Below are 22,942 nucleotides of genomic sequence, written 5' to 3'. Positions count from 1 at the left end.
AAATACTTCTTAATACATGTAATAAAGAAATTTGCCCATAAAGGATATTGTAAATTTCCACATGCAATAATAAGTAAACTGGTACAGTAATAGCTGAAAAACTCCGATAAAATATTGTCGTATTCGCTTTTATTATGTTACCAATAATTAGACTATGTAACGACAAAAGTAGTCTTTGATGAAGACAAAAGTAACATGTAAAAACCTAGGCCTTCGCAGAGCAGAAATATGCATATGATAAGATATTATGCTGTTCGAATCTTCTATAGAAATTTTTGACAAATTGTGGTGAATAAAATGTATTCCATGAAATGGCAATGTAACTAAATCTTTTTATTTCATTTATGTTAATATTTTTAGATTCAACTTTTATATAATTGTATTTCTTTTCAAAAATTGAGGGTGGAAGACAAATATGAATATTCTAAACATACATTTACAATGTAACAGGGTATGCTGCAAAATGTCACCAATCTAAGGACATCGAAATTCTTGTGTATGTAGTAGAGATAAGTGAAATCTTCAAACTTTTTGCAATGGTTACAAAGCAATTTTCATTTATACACCACATGTACACTACATGTACACTACATGTACACCACATGTACACTACATGTATATCATGACTATTATCAAAAGATTGTTCGTAAAGTTTCCAGTCGTTTATGAAATGTGGAAAATAGTGATAGGATCGTGCCTGAAGCTCAATATAGCCAGTCAGATAAATTCCCTTAACAGATTGGTGGATATTTGATTGATGGTATGGGAATCTAAACTAGATAATCACCGGGGGATGGAATTTGATGCATTGACAAATAATTGCTTGGTTATCATTGCCTAGAAATTATTCACTAATTCACCACATAAAAGAAAATTGACTTTAAAATAACATCTTTTCATTTGTCAGTCAAACAGAAATTTTGCACCTCCCAATGGAATCTTGAAAATTGACTTTAAAATAACATCTTTTCATTTGTCAGTCAAACAGAAATTTTACACCTCCCAATGGAATCTTGAATTCACTATGTAAATATACGAATTAACATTTTAGAATGTAATATAAGAAATTTTAAAAAGGTTTGATAAATAAATTGTTCATACTATCTGTGATGTATTTTCTAACGCTTGTACTTTGTAAATTTATCTTGCCGAAATTCAAATGATAGATTTTGACGAACCGTTTAATGTAAAACATTAATAAAACTTTTACCATGAGTGGCGTTGTCTTACTTCATGATACTATCATTAGATTGATCACTTATTTCCATGGAGATATTAACAAGGAACATAGATATCAGGAAAATAATGTTTTTAATTTAAGCACCTTAAAGAGACATCAATGCTTTCGGAACAATTTCAAATACAAATAAGAGACGATTCAAAGAAAATTACAAACTCTTGCAAACATTCTGAGATAGCTCGGAGTGAAATTTGTTTTTCTTTCAAAACACAGATTTTTATAACAGCACCTAAGTTTCTCAGTTTCTTTCTACCAATGGAAATAAATGGGAAAGCTTTTTACAGTAAGCTTGCAAATATTCATGAGGATGACCTCAAAATAATCCTTTACTCATATATTATTTACATCTAAAGTTTCATTTAAAGTTTTAGAAGTGCTCATGCCTCGAAGCCTGGAGATGGAATAGTCAATAAAGCAAAGAAATCAAATGTCATTACGACAGTAACAGGAAATCGACGACATGGAAAAATCCGCATAACACTTCCAGGTAGGTCTATGACTACCTGATTTATACGGATATTCCTTACTGGGGCCAGCAATTGCATGTAATTCCGAATGCAGACGTCTCTTTTAATGTGTGACTTCAGCAATCGTAAAATTGATTTTTGAGATTTAAAAAAAAATTGTAAAAACAAGATCTTTTCACAATAAACGTTAAGCAAATTTCCATCATTCCATATAAAGGGATATTACTTAACACCAAACTTTGAAAAATTAATATCAAAGTGAAATTGTCCGTAATTTTGCCTCTTTATGAAGTTATAAAAAAAAAGTTCGTTAAAAATTATTTCGAAAGAAAATTATCAATTATTTCGAAGTATATTGAGAAGTTAACATTTTTCAAGCGTATTAGTAAATATAGATTTCATAGATATTTATCATCGAAAGACCTTGAATGTTCCCGTTTGAAAGCGTTTCGACAAATAAGTAAAATTTGCTTGAGGTCCAAATTTTCGTGTCTCGTTTAACTTGTTTTTAAGGTAACTAATATAAAACTTTTCTTCAATGATAATGGTTTTCCAAAAGAATTAAAATCATAATGGAAATGTGGACAGTTTTAAAGTACCTGCGTCGCAAAAATTGACAAACATCGTCATTGAACGTAAATTTGTAAGGAAGTTAAAGTAATAAACCTCAGTGAGAGTTAACTCTCTTATCAGAAAGTCAATGGATTTGATTCTGAATGTACTTTGTAAACACTTGTTATATGGCAAGAAGTATTTCGGTGCCAAACTTAATTTTGATCATTTTCTGTTTTCCCCGTGATGCGTATATTCACTAAATCCAGGGCTTTTATACATTTTGACGTTCTAAATAAAAAAAAAAAATAAAAGAACAAAATACATTTTATGTGATTTGTGTAACTTGTGTAATAACGCTTTATTATCCAAAATGTTAATCTTAATGTTATGCTCCAGCAAATAAAAATTACTTTGCAAAGTCATAGTTCATACCATTAGTGGTATCATAATGTCCCCTTTCTATTGTGTCAAACTTGCGTTTTCACTTGGAAACTCGTTAGTATGTCATATCACATACTGACCGGACCGTTATTATCAAAGGAATTGCTTTTAATGTGTTTCAGAACACGCAATTTAAATACCGGAAGCCAATATACATGGATGGATCTCTTTAGGAAAGCATGAAAAAGGCTTATCAAAATGACTGGAAAAAATATTGGTCATCTAAAGAGGGTTTTAGTAACGAGTGAACGAAAAATTACATTAATTTAGATAAAGAAACATATATCAATCGAATTTCGTCCCTATATTTATGATAAGCAAATGCCCGGAAACGTATAATATTCAGTAACGTGAGATTGACTTGTAAGAAAATAAAATAGGAACATCAACCACACAATGCAGGACTGGAACACTGCAAGTCTAATGACTTTGTTCTCCCACAGGTAAGAATTACATGTAATAATGAGGAACATAGTGAAGATAACGAACAGTAATTGATCTAAAAAACATAGTGAACTAGACAGAAAACACTGAACATTCCATAGGTGGGATCAGGAGCGTACATGTAAGAGGAGTAAACATCTCCTGTCGAACAGACACACCAGCCTTGAGACCTATGTATTGATCAGGTAGATGGAATATTCCCTAGTCAAAATAAGTATAAAAACAAAGACCTAACAATTGGTATTAGATAAGTCAGCCAAAATGCAACCAAGTGATAGGTTATATTTGCTAACAAGGTCATTATAACGACCAGAGAATTTTCGAAATGCCGATTTGAAAAGAAGTTATTGAAATCTTCGAAACATCAACTTATCTGTCAGCAGCCTGCCTTGGTTTACATATGGATCGTAATGAGAACACTCTTTTGGGTATCAAATACGTATTTTTCCGGTTTTTTTCCACCGATCATGACAAGGAGCACACGGCGGGTGTGACCGGTCGGCAGGGGATGCTCACTCCTCCATAGCACCTGATCCCACCTCTAAATTTCAGGTCTGTGTTTGCTCTGCTCCAAATCTGTATCGTTTTATTGGACTTTCGAGATTGAATGCTGTTCATTATCTTCTTATTTCATACATTCGGAGATATAAACACCATATGCAAGTGATAGCGGAATATTATTACACAAACAAGGAAAGTTGACGACTGAAAAGATGTTCTCTCGTTTATCTAATAATATAGTTATTAGCTAGCCCTTATCTTCTATAGTCAGTAAAAATGACGCAGACTCTTTGGTGTCTTTTATTTTGAGTTCATTGGGATTCTTTTAGTCGACATATGAATGGAATGAAATGTGTGGAGATAACGAACAGTATTCAAGCTCAAAAATCTATTAAACTATACACATTTTCTAGCAGAGCAAACACGAACCTCCAAAACACCAGAGGTGGGATCAGGTGACATGGAGGAGTGAGTATCCCCTGCCGACCAGACACGACCGGTCGTGTGCTCTTTGTCATGATCGGGAAATTACGGAAAAATCCGTCGCAAATTCAGTGTGCAAATAATGGCCTAACAATTAGTATGAAAAACGTCAGTCAGCATTTTACTCAATGATAAATTGTATTTGCTGACAAGGTCATAGTATCGACCATAGAACTTACGAAAGGACGACTTTAAACGAAACTTGTGATATTCTTGTTTCATCAACTTGTTTGTCAATAGCTTATCTCGTTTTAGAAATTGTTCATATGTAGGGCATGCTGTTGCCTATCGAATCATCTGAGAGATATAAAACCCGTATGCAGGTGAGGAAGGTATATTGCTGCATAAGTAAGGGAAGTTGACGATTGAAAAGTTAAAGTCATCACGTTTATCAAAAAGCTTGGTTCTTAGATTACCATTAACTTCTTTTTCAAGTAAAATATCCAAATATGAAACAGATGTGTAAGACTCTGGGGGTAACATCGTTACTTGCTAAAACGTCATCGATATATCTGAATGTCGAGTTGAAGGTCACAGCAAATGTTAGCTTCTTCTCATGTAGTTTTTAAGTTCTTTTACATAGCAAAATACAAACAGATCGGTTTATAAAGGAGTATAATTAGTTTCAATGGGAATTCTAACAGTTTGTTAGAAGACCTGGTCTCCAAAGACTATATTTATGTTGTCAATGAAGACCTTCAGCATCTTTTTAATATATCAACTTCATCATTTGGGTGTAGAATCAACTTCATCATTTGGGTGTAGAATCAGATTGATTTTCAACAAAGTGATTTTGTTGATAACCAGTCACAAGATATGCAAATGACCGAGTCACGTTTATTTTGAAGAATCAGTTGTGTATGATATCAAAAAGCCCAGTTTTTAATTAATCGTGAGGAATAGTTGCATAAAGTGTAGAAAAGTGTAGAAAAGTCATACGTTTTGATGTACATGTAAAATAAAAATGTGAATTTAAATTTTCTAAAAGTTCTTTGGATTTTTTTTTTTTTTTTTTTTTTTTTTTTTTTTTTTTGTGAATCCATATTTGATTATGAACACTTTTAGAATTAATATGCTGTAGTACAGCAAGTCTGAAATTTTTCATTATTTTTGTGGGGAGTAAAGCTAGGGGATTGGTAGAGCACTTGCTGGGCCCGTTAGATAATGAACAATAATGACAATAAATGATTAAAGAGTTGTGTTTTAAATCAATATTACCATACTAAAGAGAAATTTCACTGAGTAAAATTCTCCTTTTTCAATAGTAACAGAAAGTTGCAGAAGATGTTTTTATTAATATAATTAGGTAAATAATTTTCTAGTCATGTTTATTCTGATATAATGTGAACTTAGTTATGTCAGTTATAGCAAAGATTTATAATTTAGTTGACAGGTTGACAGGTCGACAGTTGACAGAAATTTATTGTAGTATATGCAGGGTTGACGGTTGACAGGTCGACAGTTGACAGAAATTTATTATAGTATATGCAGAGTTGACGGTTGACAGGTCGACAGTTGACAGAAATTTATTGTAGTATATGCAGGGTTGACGGTTGACAGGTCGACAGTTGACAGAAATTTATTGTAGTATATGCATGGTTGACGGTTGACAAGTCGACAGTTGACAGAAATTTATTGAAGTATATGTAGGGTTGAAGGTTGACAGTTGACAGAAATTTATTGTAGTATATGCAGGGTTGACGGTCGACGGTTGACAGAAATTTATTGTATATGCAGGATTGACGGTTGACAGGTCGACAGAACAGTATTTTCATGCATATGAATGGGCGACGATTGACAGGTCGACAGTTGACAGAACAATATTTTCATGTATTTCATTCACAAAAAGTATTAAATATAAATGAAAATAATTATTGAAAGTAGAAAAATAAGAATATGGGATGTATTTTAAATAATCTAGTATATTAATGTTTAATTGAACAATGAAATATAATGTTTGAAATAACCTGATAAATAATAAAAATATTTTTGGAGCACAGGGATTTTATACTAAAAAAACGCATATATTCAATATATGCATAAGGCCGCAGGCGTTTATTATTTTTTTTATTATTATATTATGAAATATCTTTTGCCTGAGTACATGTGGATCAAATAATTGCAAGACTAACCCTACTCTCGGGTGGATACAAGACTAACCCTAATCTCTCAGGTGGATACAAGACTAACCCTAATCTCTCTGGTGGACACAAGACTAACCCTTATCTCTCGGGTGGATACAAGACTAACCCTAATCTCTTGGTAGGATACAAGACTAACCCTAATCTCTCGGGTGTCAACCATCGACAAAAAGGTATGTTTAGATTTAATGTTTACTGTCGACCTGTCAACTTCGACTGTAAATGATCGACAAATAAATATGCTAGTTCTTCTGTAGATCTGTCAACTGTCAACCTGTAAACGGTCGGCAAAAGATATGCTAGTTCTTCTGTCAACCTGTCAAATGTCGACCTATAAACGATCACCAAAAAATATGCTAGTTCTTCTGTCGACCTGTCAACTGTCGACCTGTAAGCCGTCGACAAATAAATATGCTAGTTTTTCTGTCAGCCTGTCAACTGTCGACCTGTAAACGGTCGACAAATAAATATGCTAGTTCTTCTGTAGATCTGTCAACTGTCAACCTGTAAACGGTCGACAAAAGATATGCTAGTTCCTCTGTCGACCTGTAAACGGTCGACAAATAAATATGCTAGTTCTGTAGACCTGTCAACTGTCAACCTGTAAATGGTCGACAAATAAATATGCTAGTTCTTCTGTTGACGTCTTAACCGAATAACTGCTTAATTCTATGCTCAGGAGAACTATTTGTCCGTATACTCCAGTTGATCCAATAAAACATGATCTTACGTCAACAAAACTATTTTACCTAACACTCAAATTAGGAAACTCTGTAATAATGATTCACAAATCCAAAAGAATCATCTAATTACAATGTATTATACCAATATTGAATTTTTTAAAATGCTTTTTCCCCTCCACATAACATGCCAATATACTCGAATCTTTAAACAACAACAGAACTGAAAAGTTTTGAGAATGAAAGTACTCTAAAAATATTCAATCAATTCACTCACTCAGGAAATTTAATTCACAAGCAGCATCTGAAAGAATACTGCTAGTATGCAAACAAAGAAGCAAGAAGATGCAATGTCAAATTAAGGTAAGGCTTAAGGACATTGGCAAGGCAAGGTTTTCCGGAGAAAAAAAAAGATTACATGTAATACATGGGTTTTTCACTTATAATATAGTGATTAAGAGTGATCTTCCGTGTAGAATTCTCCACGCGGTGAAAACCAGTAAAGTGATTGTTACAGAGAAAAGGAAAACCACGTGTGCTTCCTACAACAGTAAAATTATCTATATGACAAGAAAGTAAAGTAGTGATGGCTTTGTTGTACATTGTGTTCAGGGGACAGAGAGCCAACAGATCGTCATTTACCATAGCTATGCTGGGAAAGGCAAAGACGTGACAGGTGCTGCAAGGTAGACCGGCTTGGAACAGTTCTTGGGTCGTGTGAAGTAGGCACTATTTAGTAACTACGAATAAAAATTAAAAACAAATCCATACCAATAGTTTTTACGATAATTTGTTCCTAAAGATGTCAATTACATAGTGGAAACAGTCAAACAGTCTCTTGACCATTATGAACAATAATTATATATATGATGAGGGAAGTATCTCAAAAGTAAAGAACGTTGCCGGTATGTCTGTGTCTTGTTTTTATATTTACAATTTCAGCCAAAATAACTAGATGTCATAGGAACAGAGGATACAATAATGTATATAATACATAAACAATATGAAATAAATGGGTTTGGTGAAATCCTACGGTGAAAAATATGTAGGTCCCTTTTATTAACATTTTGCATAGGAGATGCATTGAAAATTGTAAAATCATTGATTTGACGAATTCTAAAATGTGTTGGCTTGGTGGGTTAAACTAACCGGAACATAACCTTTTTAATACTATTAAACCTACTGAAGAGTTCTTGAAATTTCTATACGATATCCAGGAACCTTCCCAATGTCCTTAAAATGACTTGGGATTTGAATTGCTTAGAAAACATCTACCCGATTATTTTCCTAACATACTTATCTAGGTCATTGGATTTGCATAAACTAATAACATACATGCACAGATGCAACAATAGTAAAATAAGGATTTATAGCTGACTTGGAATATCGTCGGAGGCCCTAAATTCGTTATGGTCCTAGAGTCTTGTCCCTTTTATTTTTCTCGCGTATTTCGCGAGATTTTGTCCGCGGTTGCGCACACCGTGAGAAAAATTTTACTACGACCGATTACGTCATATTTACAACTGCAGACGACAATGAGGTCAAAACAGGTAAAAAAAAAATTAGTATGAAACAAAATCTTAGCTGATTTACTGTCAAATTCATTATTACCAATTACATGTAAGTATGACAATAAAGTCCAATTTTTTTTTTTAAAATTTACGACCTATATTGAGTGTGTCAGTGCTACTGTACGCTTTGTTTACATTATATCAACAGAAGTCACATGACTACATTGGAATTTGATAGGCCAAACAAAGTTAATTTTTTCCATTTAAGTTTTATTGTTCCTTAGACATTTTTTTTGATGATGGATTTATTTGTTTGCTATTGTAGAAAAGTACCAAGCCTCACAAAAGAAATTAAAGACTTTATTCTTCAACACAAATGACAAATGCATATAAAATGGTTTAAGAAAAAAATGTCAGTAAGAAAAGCTTCAAAAATTTTTCGGTGCCCGATACAACACTTAGGAACAGGGTTCTGCAAAAAGTTGACCCTGAAACTGCTGTTTTGGTAAAACTCCAGTTCGAGACAACCTTGAAGAGGCCAATCTAGTCAATCATTTTAAAACAATGGCATCCCTTGGTTATGGGTATACCAGACAGGAATGCATAAATATTGTAACAGATTACGCAATTTTTGTGGGTAAGAGGACCCCTGACAAGCCATTTCCTATGAAGTGGATGAGAGGTTTTTTAAAGCGATGGCCTGAGCTTAAAGTTTTGAAGCCACGAGGGTTAGAGCACGTAAGAGCAAAGATGGCTTCAAGTGAAACTGTGTCCAAATACTTTGAAAATCTTTGCAACACTCTCTCTAAACATGATCTGTATGGAAAGCCTCATCTCATCTTCAATGTTGACGAAAAGGGTATTTCTGTTGACCACAAACCACCAGCCGTGGTCGGAGATTCTGCTTACTGTCCCCAGTAAGTAACATCAGGTCGTGGAAAGACCATCACTATTCTCGGTGGAGGCAGTGCAAGTGGTGTCTCAATACCACCTTTTTTTCGTCTTTCCTGGCAAACGGATGATGCCAGAGCTGTTGAGTGGAGATCCCCTGGGGCTAGTAGCACAGTAAGCGAAACTGCGTGGTCAAACGGCCTAATCTTCTGACACTATCTGGAACACCACTTCCTCAAGTTTGTTCCACGAGATGAAGGACAGATCTTACTCCTTTTGGATGGACACAAGTCCCATGTGTCAGTGGAACTGGTAGAGTGGGCAAGTCAGAAGGGAATAATCATCTTTATTCTTCCAGCCCATACAAGCCATGTCTTGCAGCCAATGGATGCTGCCGGCTACGGACCATTTTAAAAAATTTATAATAATCAGTGTCACAAGTTATTAAGGGAAACAGCAGCAACAATTACCAGGTATGACATTTGTGAAGTCGCATGCAAGGCATACACAAAGGCACTGTCTCCTGAAAACATCCAGTCAGGATTTCGTCGCACTGGCATTCACCCCCTTTGCAAAGACTCAGTTCCTTCGAAGTATTTGGTACCAGCAGAAGTTTTCAAGGGCCTGGCCACTGAAATTAGAAATGAAAGCCAAGAGAATGAGAGAGGATTTGAGCAAAAAAGGAAGAAAATGTAGATCAGCAAAATTATGTGGTAAAGTTACAACAGAAAGAGAACCATCTGAAGGTAAAAAAGAGTGCTGGAGAAATGAAAGAGAGGGAAACAATGAGCAAGATTGTTTCAAGGTGAGAAATCTCAGAAAGCGTGTGTCAGCGAATGAAAGATCATGCAAATAGTCAAAGAAAACAAGAGAAGGAATTATCAATTCTTTTGTCCACATTGTAATGCAGATTAACATATTACTACTGTTGCTGCTGTTTATTGAATTTGACAGTGTTAAATTCAACTTAGTTATATAAGTTTTTAATTGTTAAACTGAAAAAAATTAATTCATTGTAAAGATTGTAATAATTTGTCTTTAACTTTCAGTTGAAAAATGAAAAACGCATTAATTCATTCTCTTGGCCTTTTTACTTCAATTTCCGCTGACGTCACGACCCTAGGACTTGCTTTTCAAAATGTCGCCGGGTAAACATCGGTAACTTAAACGAGATGAAAACAATCAATAAGGCATGATTGTTTTTATTTGACCAGTTTACTGCAAAAAAAGAACATGTTTAATTAAGGTATGATTTACGAAATGAAACAGAATTTCAAATTGATTTACAAACAGTCCCGATCAAATTAGGGTAACGACTCATGGACCTCCGAGGATACATCTGCCCCAAAAAATCATCTCGATCACCCATCCGTAAGATTTATTTCACATGTAGAATCAGAAATCAATATTGATAGAATGTCTTCATCCATGAATGAATAAATTAAAGTACAATGTATTTAATTTCAATCATCATCTGGAAAATCCAGTTCGCTTCTATAACCTTATTGCAAACTAACTTAAACATCATTATTCCATATTAGATTCAAAGTATCAAAACCCAAAATATACAAAGAGTGCGTATGACGAACTTTTATAAGGAACTGGATCCCTTTGAATCCCTGATGGGTTTCAGGGAAGGAATCTACATTCGAAAACATATATGACATGGACATTTTCATTTTTGTAAAAAAAAAAATCTTTTCGTTACATGTACCAATTAAAAAGCAGGAGTTGCAACGACAGACTTATTTTTTGAGCCCAACACATATACTCACCTGGAGATCCATGATTCCAAAATTGAAATTTCAAAACCTAATTGCCCTTATTATACATTTATAGGACTAGAGAACAATCAAACACGATTAAAATGCTTTTTTGGTACCGATAAAATTTATAAATAAGGATATAATATTTAAGTAATTTTTGTAAGATATCTAAAGTAATGGATAAGGTAAGAAGTTAACAAAAATGTAGCAATGTAAAGACTTTGTCCCTTTTGTGGATACCCATTTTCTTTTATTTACAATATGACTCTTATTTCTTGTGTGGTGTTTACCTGATTTTTTTTTTACCTGGCTTGGATTATAGCGGTAGTTTATTTGGTATGTAACTGACCAGATCTGTAATGTGAATTGATGAAATGAAGCTTTTATCTTCTTTCATAATATAAAAAAATGAAATGGGTTAAATATATTACTAGATAGCCAATATTAAGCACATGTGAATAACTTTGATATTGTATATTGTTATAATAAAATTCTCTGCGTGTGTGACCGGTCAACAGGTCACAGGCTTGTCACGTAAGCAAACTGATTTATACATCAAAACACCAAAAGACTAGACAGTTAACCTTAAAATAATCATTACTCTTTCAAAGGCCATAAAAAATTTTAAAAAAAACTTTGTTTATCACTTTTTTAACTTTAGAGGTCACCCCTTAAAAAGTCTAAGAAAGACTAACAAAACGAAAGAATAACAATAGAGACAATGTATATTAAATGTATTCTACCGGATCGGCTTCTGTCAATTTTAGTTTTTCCTATCATATATCAGCGACTAACTCACTCAAATTATAGTACTGTACATAATTTTACACACAAGTTCAAATTTATTATTCATGGTGTTGTTCATCTAATAAACATTGTAAATCTTGATCACTGCTGAAAATCTCAACTGGAACACGTCTTCCAATTACAATATACATGTATTAGATTTAATGCTGTACCATAGAACAGACAGAAGGAATACGTTTGTCAGTAATCACACTTCTGCTACATGAATACTTGCAAGAAAGGGGGGGGGGGGGTCTTTACACTCAGGTTCAAATCCAATAAAAACTAAGTTTATTTCACGTGGTAACATTTTAAGCCGCATTTAATTAAAAATACAGTAAAACTCGGTTATGACGATGTCATTGAGACCTGTGAAATTACTTCGTTATATTCAGCACGCACTTTGGAATCATCATTCGTGGGGGACCAATGTTCGTGGGTCATCCATACCCACGAATGAACATCTACGTGAACGTTTATTTGTTAACATATTGATTCAATGAATCTACCGTTTAAACGAGTAACCCAAGAAATAAGGCCCGATGAACAAAATAAAATGATTCCACAGAGCGTAACTTTAGCTTTATGAAACTATTACTGTGTATATCAATGAGGAAAATTCTATCAAAATAATACAAGACGACTTATCGACAAGAGAGGAAAGCATCCAAAAGAAACGTTTTCAGCACAGTTTGCTTAAAGGTGATTGTTTCTCTGCCTTTTCGAGATACTAAGTATATGACCTTTTTTTCTTTTGAAAATCTCTTTTCATAAAATAAAGAGAAATAATTTATATACATTTGTTTAATTTTGTCGGCAAATCAGCTGACTAAATCATCAGTAACATTCTCAAGTCACACGACATGGACGTGGGGCTATTCGTTTTGGATAAAAACAAATGCGATGTATCTACGGATACAAGTTTGATTGGCTAGTTACCGATGAGAAAACGGTCTATGTGATAGCTGCTTTTCGGAATTATTTCATACCTTCGAGATCCGTATTCCTTTTTTTCTTGAAAATGGAAGAAATACATTCTGTGACTTTCAAGCAGTGTTTGTAGAGGCTTTTAATAGCAATTCTGAAAAAATGAACGTGGAAATTGTAGGTCTCAGCGTATTAATAACTGTTATATATATAATCTTAACAATTCTGCAATAACACTGACAATGTTTATCAGTAAAACGGTGAAAATTGAAAAGAAAAGAAAAAGCAAAATTGAAATTTGAAGGATATATGATACTGCATAATGAATACTTTCCGCAGTCGTGTAGTTCTTGCCGTTCTTCTTGTTCAAATTAAATCGCAAAAAATTAATGGCAAAATATTTAAATCTTTTATTTTCTATATAGCAAAGAAAATTGTAAACAATTTCTCAATAAGCATGTCTTTGAAAAAATCCATATTAATTAACATACGCGAAAAGTAGAGTCTTGCTTTTAACATAATCAGTAGTCAATGAATCTCATAGAAAATACAATCGATATTTTGTAGCTGGATATGGAATTTATTCCACGAGTGGGACGGGATTTTTTTGATATTTTTACAAGTGCGAAACACCCGTAAAAATACAAAAAAATATTCCAGTCTCACGAGTGAAGTAAATTCCATTTTCAATGACAAGTTATTGAATTTTCAGATTATTCTATGATAAACGGACACCATATTCATATGTCATACAAGAATTGAAAATACCTTCTTCTGTTGAAAAACTGCAAGTTTGTATTAGCTCACCTGAGCCGAAGGCTCTAGTGAGCTTTTCTGATTGAAATTTGTCCGTTGTCTGTCCTCGTCGTTGTCGTCGTCTTTGTCGTTGTAAACTTTTCACAATTTCATCTTCTTCCCCAGAACTACTGGGCCAATCTCAACCAAACTTGGCACAGAGTATCCTTGGATAAAGGGAATTCAAGTTTGTTCAGATGAAGAGTCAAGCCCTCTTCCAAGGGGAGATAATTACAAATTTGTGAAAAATTAATGGCATTTTTTAAAAGTCTTCTTATCAAGTACCACTGGGACAGGAAAGAAACACATATGGAATCATCCTCAAGTTGTGTAGATTTAAATTTGTTCAAATCATGACCCCTGGGGATAGGGTGGGGTCACAATTGACGAACAAATTCTTATTTAGGAGTATATAGGAAAAATCTTTGAAAATATTCTTCTCAAGAACAGCAAAGCCATGATTGGTCATATTTATCTGGAAACATCCTCACATGGAGTAGATTCAAGTTTGTTCAAATCATGACCACCGGGAATAGGATGGGGCCACAATGGACGTTTTATAAAGGAATATATAGGGAAAAAAATCTATGAAAATCTTCTTCTCAAGAACAGAAAAGCCATGATTGGTCAAATTTATATAGAAGCATTCTTAGATAGTGTAAATTTTTTTTTCAAAATCATAATCCCCGGGGGTAGGGTGGGACCGTAATGAAAATTCAAACTTGTAGGAAAAAAGTTACAGTAGATTTAATTTTGTTCAAATCATCCCCCCCCCTTTTAGGGGTAGGTCGGGACCACTTATGCATTAAAGCTTTTCAATACTAATTTTTGCTTTTTTCCTAGCCACAGTGCTCAGGTGAGCGATGTGGCCCATGGGCCTCTTGTTGCATTTTCTTTGAATTTCCCCTTTCCTGTGTTTTTTCGTAATACATTGTCATAGGCTGACGTCATAGTTGAGTGGTTGATAGAGCATTATTCGGAGAAACTTTCGCAGTTTTAGTCTCTGTCATGATGGTTTATATACTCTCTCTTGTAACAGGCCATTGTTTTTATTTTACTACTCTCTTCATGAAGGAAAAGAAAATCGCGAGTTTTGCCGCTCTTCTGATATTATTTCACACTGGGACAAAATATCACATTTATTCAATAAATTTATTACGGTATTTCACTCATGAAAATGTAATAACGTAAATATCAAATATGAAGTATGAACAAAACGAACAACGGCTGTATTGAAAATAACGCAGGAAAAGATTTTATACAGCACGAGAAAACAGGTTATCATGCATTCCCTTAAGTATATCTAAACCGCATTTAAATTTAGTTTCCTCCAAAGGTGCCTCTTTATTTAAGTGTGGGCAAAATAGTTTGTTTGTTCTTTCATGATAGTTTTGCAATTATTAACCTATATATGATGAAAGAGAGGACTACTTTTGTTGATTTTCTGATCTCTGACTTCATAAAGTATATTATATTCTAAGATTGTTAAAATTTAAGTCTTTTTAAATCTATGGCTAATAAACCCTTTGTTTCTTGAGATTTAATTTCGCAAATTTTGCAAAAGGTAGACTTTGTGCATTAAACATTAAAAATATGCTCTTTTCCTAGTTTTTGCTCATCAATGATTTATTAATATTAGCTCTGCATTCGAATATGAAACAGAATGTTCAACAATGTGTCGACTACATTGGCCCTTGACACTTAATTTTTATCAGTGTGTGTGTCCAATGTAGGACATATGGACAAGGAATTATAGATTAAATCTATTTTTGATCAGAGGTACTTTGAACATGAAAGAATTCTTTCTCATTTTGTCGTGGATATACGTATGTTTCTCTTTTCCAATTAATTTAGAAACAAGATTGGGGGATTTAGAAGAAAGTGCCAGGAAGCATGAACGGGAAAACATTTACTTGAAGGAAACTGTTTCCTTGTTAAAAATTGAAAACTCAAGATTATCAAATAGAGTTAATAGTCTTATGCTTGAAAATTCTTATGGAGGTGCCGAAAAGGACAAGAGGTTGGTTCATCAAGGTGAGTACCATGATTTGTCCACAAAACGATATTTTCTTGAATGACTATTGAAAATATTGCTATTCTAATCTTACATGAATTAACTTTATCAGTGTCAATGTAATGAGATCTAATCATCTCCTGAATCACCATTTGCGAAATAAAGATACTAACGTTTATTTGTACATTGCTGAAACATGTTTTAAAATAAATATCTCAATAAACAGACAACTCGCAAATTCATGTATGTGATCAGACGATTATGTATGTAAAAAATCCTGATAGGGCCATCTAGTTTAATATCGTACAATCACACCATCAAGGTTAAGGTCGAGTCGATAGCGCAATAACGCGATAATGCGATGACATTGGAGCGATGGTGCGATAGCACGATGCCGATGATGCAATGGCGCGACAATAAGACGACGATGAAGGGATGGGGGAAATGTTGCAGCAATGAGGCGATAGTGCGAAGATGCGATGGTACGATAGCGATGACGCAATGAAGATGCCACGATGACACGATGGCGATGAAGCGATGTTTGGTATCTATCTATCGTGCTATCGCACCATTGGCATCTCATTATCGCGCCAACGCATAATTGTTTTCGCGCTATCACATCGTTGCGTCATCGTCATCGCGCCATCTTCATCGTACCATTGCATTACCCAACCATCGATCCTTTTGTCGATGCTCGATCGTGCGATAGTGAACTACGTGATCCTATCCAGATTTCATATCTATTAGCCATTCCGTGATATATAGTACTGGCTTTAAATAAAGAATCTACAGTATACGAATCAATATCGATTTAATCATTGAGAGATTTTGTTCAAAAGTCATTTTAAGTGCAGATGATATTATTTTTCAAAAAGGTTTAGTAACAGAAGGAATTGGTTTCTATGCCTACATGTCAAGAGACGAGCCCGACCCTCGAGGTCATCACACTCTGGTTTACGACGTCACACAGACGAATTTAGGAAATGGATACAATGAAAATACCGGTGTATTCATTGTTCCTCGAGATGGGCTTTATTCCTTTACGTGGTCTACACGAGTAGAATGTCATCTTGCACACACGACAGATCTCGTCATCAATGCAAAAATTATGGGAAGTACTTACGCCTACTGTGGATATAACACCGTTACAGGTCACGTGGTAGCAGCAGTTGCCCAGGGTGACGTCGTCTTCGTGCGCACACACTCCACTTCTCCAGGTCAAGGTGCAATTAAAAGTAATGAATTTGGAAGGTCGGCTTTTTCTGGTTTTTTGATTGAATAAAGAAGTGGTGTCATGTCATAATTTCTTGCTTATCTGTGTCAGATTGTCGAAATTTCTTTGTTTTAAATTAAACAAAATCAACATATTAGTTTACAGATTTTACATATTTGGTAACCGTATCTTAAATATACAATATGAATGCTTTGTTCTTTGCTTGTTCGTCCTTGACACTGTGTCCACAGCCGATTGTGTCCAGTCCACAGACTGAAGAAGATCGAGCTGGTTTAGATGGCTGTCAAGGTATGCTCCACAGATGAAAGGTGTCTTATCACAAGGTAAAGTCCACGGGTGGAATGAACAAGGCACTCAGGGTGGCTTTGTATTGCATTGAATTGAAGATGGACAAGACACTAAAGGTGACCTCACGAGGTACAAATTATGATAGGTGGAATGAAGCTTTCAAATTTCCAAAAAGGACAAGTTCTGCTACATGTCACAAGCACTAATTGCTAGCGCTCTTATGCAAACATATACTTTGCATATACTCTTAATCGAATTTCGTAATGAGGAAACAGTCTTAAGACACTTTTATTACATGCACATGACTGACATGAGGCCACACTAAATACGCCCAATTGATAAACAAACGCAACAGAATGGGGACGTGGTACACCAAGTTTGAAATATGAACAAAATTGTACAGCATACTTTGAAACAATCCTATATATATATATATCCCTGTAGTATAATTACTGACAACATCTGTATGGCCGGTGAGGATTCCTCAAGTGGCCACAGTGATTCATTGCATCTTTCATGAGCAGTCAGTCACTGATCAAATCAGAAGCTTTAATAAAAGAACATTCACACGTGATAGAGTTCATGTTTCAATAGGATACCATTTCATGATTAGCAAGAATTTTATATAATATTATTTATATACAATATAAGCAGAATAAAAAATTTCTTTTTCTAAGCCAAAATACACAAAATTATTAAAATTCTCGAAAAAAGCCTTTGGTGTATTCTTCTTTGGAAATTTGAGACAGAAGTATACGACTTAATCATGAGCCTTTTGATTTAAAAAAATTTCATCGCACCAGATGTTGTGTTCATGTATAAATCAAACAAGATCTGTCTCTTTTCAATATGGATAATACTGATACAATTTGGAAATAAAAACAAAATGTTTACAAAGCGATGATAAATAAATTATATTTATTGAGGAGTGCTCGTACATTAGTCGTCTATAATTCCCTACATAAATGCGCCACTTAATATCTATTTTCCATCTAGTCTCTTATTATTCTAAAATAAAAATTTCTCAAAAGATAAATGAAGAACATGTGTAATATATTCTTTTTCTTATTCTGAATATTTTGCAAAATCATTATGAAACAGGAAATATTTTAGAAAATATTAATCCATACTCGTTGCAATTGATACGCCAGTAATGTTTTAAATCTCTCAGAAGATGTACGCTAAGGTTTTGTGATAAATAAAATATATTTCAAGGAGAAATAAATTAAATTTCATTCTGTGACATTAAAAGTCTATAAACTCATGAGTTTCAGGTTCTGGAACAAGTGCAAACATTTATAAATTAGTCAAAAAAATGTTATAAGAATTCTTATCAATCTGTTGCACTGATCAATTTGTTGAGGCAATATTTTAATCGACCAAAAGAGTACATATCAATTAGAACTCTTCACTGATAATAACTCACTGAATTTGTTTTTAGTGAACTGCGCAGATAGTGATAATTGATTTTTTCATTTGTTTAAGAGAAACAATTCTAAAAGACTTGAAGATACAAAATGACAGTAAATGATATATGTGGAGATAACGAACAGTATTCGAGCTCAAAAGTCCATGAAACATTACAATATAGGAGCAGAGCAAACACGGACCTCTAAGATATCAGAGGTGGGATCAGGTGCCATGGAGGAGTGAGCATCTCCTGCCGACCGGTCACACCCGCCGTGTGCTCCTTGTCATGATCGTGAAATAACGGAAAAATCCGTCAACAATTCAGTGTGTAAATAATGGCCTAACAATTAGTATGAAAAACGTCAGTCAGCATTTGACTTAATGAAAAATTGTATTTGCTGACAAGGTCATTGTATCGACCATAGAACTTACGAAATGATGACTTTAAACGAGACTGCTGATATTCCTGTTTCACCAACTTGTTTGTCAATAACATAGTATCTTATTTGTTAAAGTTGTTTCTCTTAAATGACTGATTTAGGGGAGAACTTTGACAAAACAACAGTGCAATTGGAAGTACTTTATCTGATAAAGTTACTCAAACAGAAAATCTACAGAAATATGTTTTGGATCAGCTTTATAGAGAAACGATCATCCACTTTCATATTCAGAAAAAAAAAAATACGAATCCTAAAAGACGAAGTCTTAATACAGGAGGACAACAAGGATCAGACAAATTACGTTCCTCCGGGTAAAAACATATGTAATGAAGGGAAAAAATGAACATTTCTTTCAAAGCAACAAAAAAGTAACCTTTAACATATAAATTGAGCACTGATTTTTTGAGAAAGTGTTTCATAGAAATCTTTAAAACGATAAAATCGTTTTTATTTTCACAGTTGCACAGTTGGATGTGTAAATTTTTGGAATTTATCTCATAAGAATATATGAAAGCAAAATGCTGAGCAGATATTATAAGAAAATTAACAGATTTATTCAACTTTCAAAAATCTGTTTCAAACATGTCAACAAAACTTTGGGTTCTATTCCTAAATATAATGTGATCTTATTAACCCAGAAGGTGACCATACTCTTGTTTATGATATAGTGAAGACAAATACTGAATATGGGGTTTTCACTGTTCCAAGAAGTGTGCTGTATTCATTCACATGGGTGATACATGTGAATTGCAATAATGCGTACACAAGCGACCTTTTATGTCAACAAAAATGTAGTCGTCAGCACATATGGATACTGCGGTTATATAATTATAATACCGTCACTGGGAATGCCATTGTCAAAGTCTTTAAGGGCGATGTTGTATTCGTACATACGCTTGTTCCAGTTTTGCACACATTTGATAATTAGGTATAGAACAATAGGTGTGAGACATGTTTTGATAGCAATTATAGTCTGATCTCCTTCTGGGATTTACCTTCAATTACCTGTACTTTACCAATGCATTTTAATATATACAATGTAATACTATTTGATGCCTCAATAATGTTTCAATTCTCCAACCAGATGCACATGAGGGTTTTATGATCAATGAAATATAATTCAAGGAAAGATGTACATTATTTTATTTCGCAAGATTAATAGTCTATCAATGCAAAATGTTTAAGTTCTAGATTAAGCACAGAGGCATATAAATTAGTCAGAAGAACCTCTTTAGTATTGTTTTGTCAACCTGTTGCATTGTTTAATTACTGAAGTAATATTTCAGTATTTCGAAAAAGGTGTATAAATAAAACCTTTCAATGCCAAAATAACACACTGAATGATAAGGCGTGCTATGTCAGTAGTGTTTTTTTTAAAATAAGAACTACAATTACAAATGACTAGAAGATACAAAATGATAGTAAAGTATCCTATTTGTTGTTTCTCTTTGATACCAGTTATTGAAGAGAAGTCTTTAGCAAAAAAAAACAACAGTAGTATTGGAAGTAATTTATCCCGTGAAGTATATCATAAGGAAAATTTACAAAAAGATGTTTTGGATAAGCTTTATAAAGAAACGATCATCCGCTTTCAGATCGAGAAAAAATTACAAACGCTAACAGATAAAATCTCAAAACTGGAGGACAACAAGGATCAGACAAAACACGAGACCCAAGGTAAAACGTAAAAAAAAGTATTAAATCAAACATTACAGAAAATCGTCGTCGAAGTCTGAAAGTTAAAAAAAAATTTAAAAATGCGTTGTTTTTCAAAGATTTGATTGAAAATGTGTTTTAAAGTCTGCTTGTCTGTTTGAGAAAGGGTTAAAAAAAGTTTCAAAACTTTTACCTATGCTTTTAATTACCAATGAAAAAAACAGTACGATATGTGAATTTTTGAGATATATATATATATATATATATATATATATATATATATATATATATATATATATATATATACGAGGGGTTATCAAAAAGTTCGTGGATTGATGCGATTAAATTAGTACTATGTGGTCTGTGCTTACAAAATTTATAAGGAACATTATACAACAAAAGTTTAAGAAATGTTGAAAATTTTAGCTCGATACGTTGATAATTTGCCAAATTATTCTAAAATAAAAAAGACATTATGTGATCACCCGGCGCTGTCGCCGTTTAGTTTCATGACGTCCGATAACGTCATTGTTTTTCAATGTCCGCTCTCTCTCTCTCTCTCTACCTTATACACTTATCTTGATGAGCTTACCTGGAGTTAAGTAAGGACTTAAGCCCATCCTATTTATATGACTTTACAATGTCATGAACAGCTGCTTTCAATGCATATAATATTGTAAATGGATCTATACATAGGGAAAGATCCTTACTTGATTATGCCAGAATACGTAGCTTGTTGGAGTTCAATTTCTACCACACATGATCAACGTCACTTTTCGACGTGACTAACTTTTGACACCCTGACTACAAATCAACATTAACTGTGCATCTTTCATCTCTCTTACTCTTTTTAGGCATTTAAGTACAAGTACTCTAGATGCATGTCATTTTTCTGTAGCCTGTTTAAACATTCCCTAGGTCTATACCAGTTTTCCAGGTTTTGATTGCAAATGCTCATATCAAACAAGTTTTTCTCAGTTACTCTCAGGTAGACAAAAAGTCATATTTGAGGTTGCGCCGCCTAGACATACCATAGACATACCATTGCTTACAAAAAATTAATAATTTATTTAAACATACAACTAATGACTTATTCTATAGGTAGAAAAGATGATGCTAACTAAGTGTGTTAAAATTCATTGATGTACCTAAAGCGGTTTTAATTTTATGGCGCTAGTCCACGAACTTTTTGATAACCTCTCGTATATATATATAAAATGATTAGCATATATAACATTAAAACGAAGCAGATATCTTCAACTTTGGGGAAAAAACTGTTTCAGACAAATCAAGGAAAAGCTTTGGGTTCTATTCTTACATATCACGTGATCTAATTAACCCTGGAGGTGGCCATACTCTTGTGTATGATATAGTGAAGACAAATTCTCAAAATGGCTATAACGAACATACAGGGATTTTCACTGTTCGAAGAAGTGATCTGTATTCATTCACATGGGTGACACGTGTGGAGTGCAATAGTGCATACACAAGCGAGCTTCATGTCAACAAAAATGTTGTTGGTAGCACATATGGGTATTGAGGTTATAACACCGTCACTGGGAATGCCATTGTCAAAGTGTCCAAGGGCGATGTCGTATTCGTACGTTCTCTTGCAGGAAAAGGGAAGATCAGAAGTAATCAACATGGGCGGTCCTCATTTTCGGGATTTCGTATTGAATAGGTTCTGATTTTGTAGAACCAACACGTTTCATTTTTTTATTTGGTCAAATAAAACAAAACAGAACTTTTTATGTTGTAGAAATATAATGAAGGGATTGTATTTCTATGTCTATACAAAATCTTTTGCGGAAAAGGGATTCTTTTTTTTTAAAAGAGTATTTGATGTTAATAAAAATATTTAAGTAAAAAGCATGGGGGTCGTTCTGCAATGTTATTTGCTAGACATAATCAGAGTAATGTGTAAATTCGTGATAGACAGCCTTGTATACAAAGGTTCTGCCTGGCAAAAATCTTTGGGAAGATTCATTTTTTATGTAGATCCCCTCTACGATTGAATTATAATATAAAGAATATCGTCTCACAACCTAACCATTCTCTACATAGAAAAATTTTGATAATTCCCCATCAAGAATATATTTCCAAACTCCCATAACTGGAAATTCTGATTACTTCAATTCTTTCAATTACTTAACAAAACAAATGCACATGTGTGCATGATTAAATGTTTCCTTCATTAAAATGGAATTCATGCTTTTGAGGGAAATATGAATGTAAAGTTTCAGAAAAAAGGCACACGGTTACCACTCAATGC

General features: G+C 33.8%; 1 protein-coding gene and 1 pseudogene across 1 annotated transcript; both read left to right on the top strand.

The window, feature by feature from the left end:
- The first annotated feature begins 9,213 nt into the window (after positions 1–9,213).
- On the top strand, positions 9,214–16,924 carry LOC133187620 (uncharacterized). The gene is made up of 4 exons (XM_061323038.1): positions 9,214–9,380; positions 9,892–10,100; positions 15,483–15,662; positions 16,518–16,924. The coding sequence occupies exons 1-4, from the start codon at positions 9,214–9,216 to the stop codon at positions 16,922–16,924; spliced, it is 963 nt and encodes a 320-aa protein (XP_061179022.1).
- Positions 16,925–17,058: 134 nt separating this feature from the next.
- Positions 17,059–22,351, top strand: LOC133187618 (uncharacterized; annotated as a pseudogene).
- The last annotated feature ends 591 nt before the right edge of the window (positions 22,352–22,942 follow it).

This window comes from Saccostrea echinata, unplaced genomic scaffold (assembly GCF_033153115.1).
Source record: "Saccostrea echinata isolate AGI-Se365-2 ecotype Australia unplaced genomic scaffold, CSIRO_AGI_Sech_v1 ptg000015l, whole genome shotgun sequence".
NCBI classification, from domain to species: domain Eukaryota; kingdom Metazoa; phylum Mollusca; class Bivalvia; order Ostreida; family Ostreidae; genus Saccostrea; species Saccostrea echinata.
Note: the sequence above shows the minus strand (reverse complement) of the source record. Positions and strands in the feature narration are given on the sequence as shown.

Bases quoted from the DNA above. Each gene is read 5' to 3' on its own strand.
- LOC133187620 (XM_061323038.1), top strand. From the start codon at position 9,214: ATGGCTTCAAGTGAAACTGTGTCCAAATACTTTGAAAATCTTTGCAAC. The intron at 10,101-15,482 runs GTAAAAAAGAGT...CAATTAATTTAG, and splicing joins AGAAAGAGAACCATCTGAAG to AAACAAGATTGGGGGATTTA. The intron at 15,663-16,517 runs GTGAGTACCATG...TTTTTCAAAAAG, and splicing joins CAAGAGGTTGGTTCATCAAG to GTTTAGTAACAGAAGGAATT.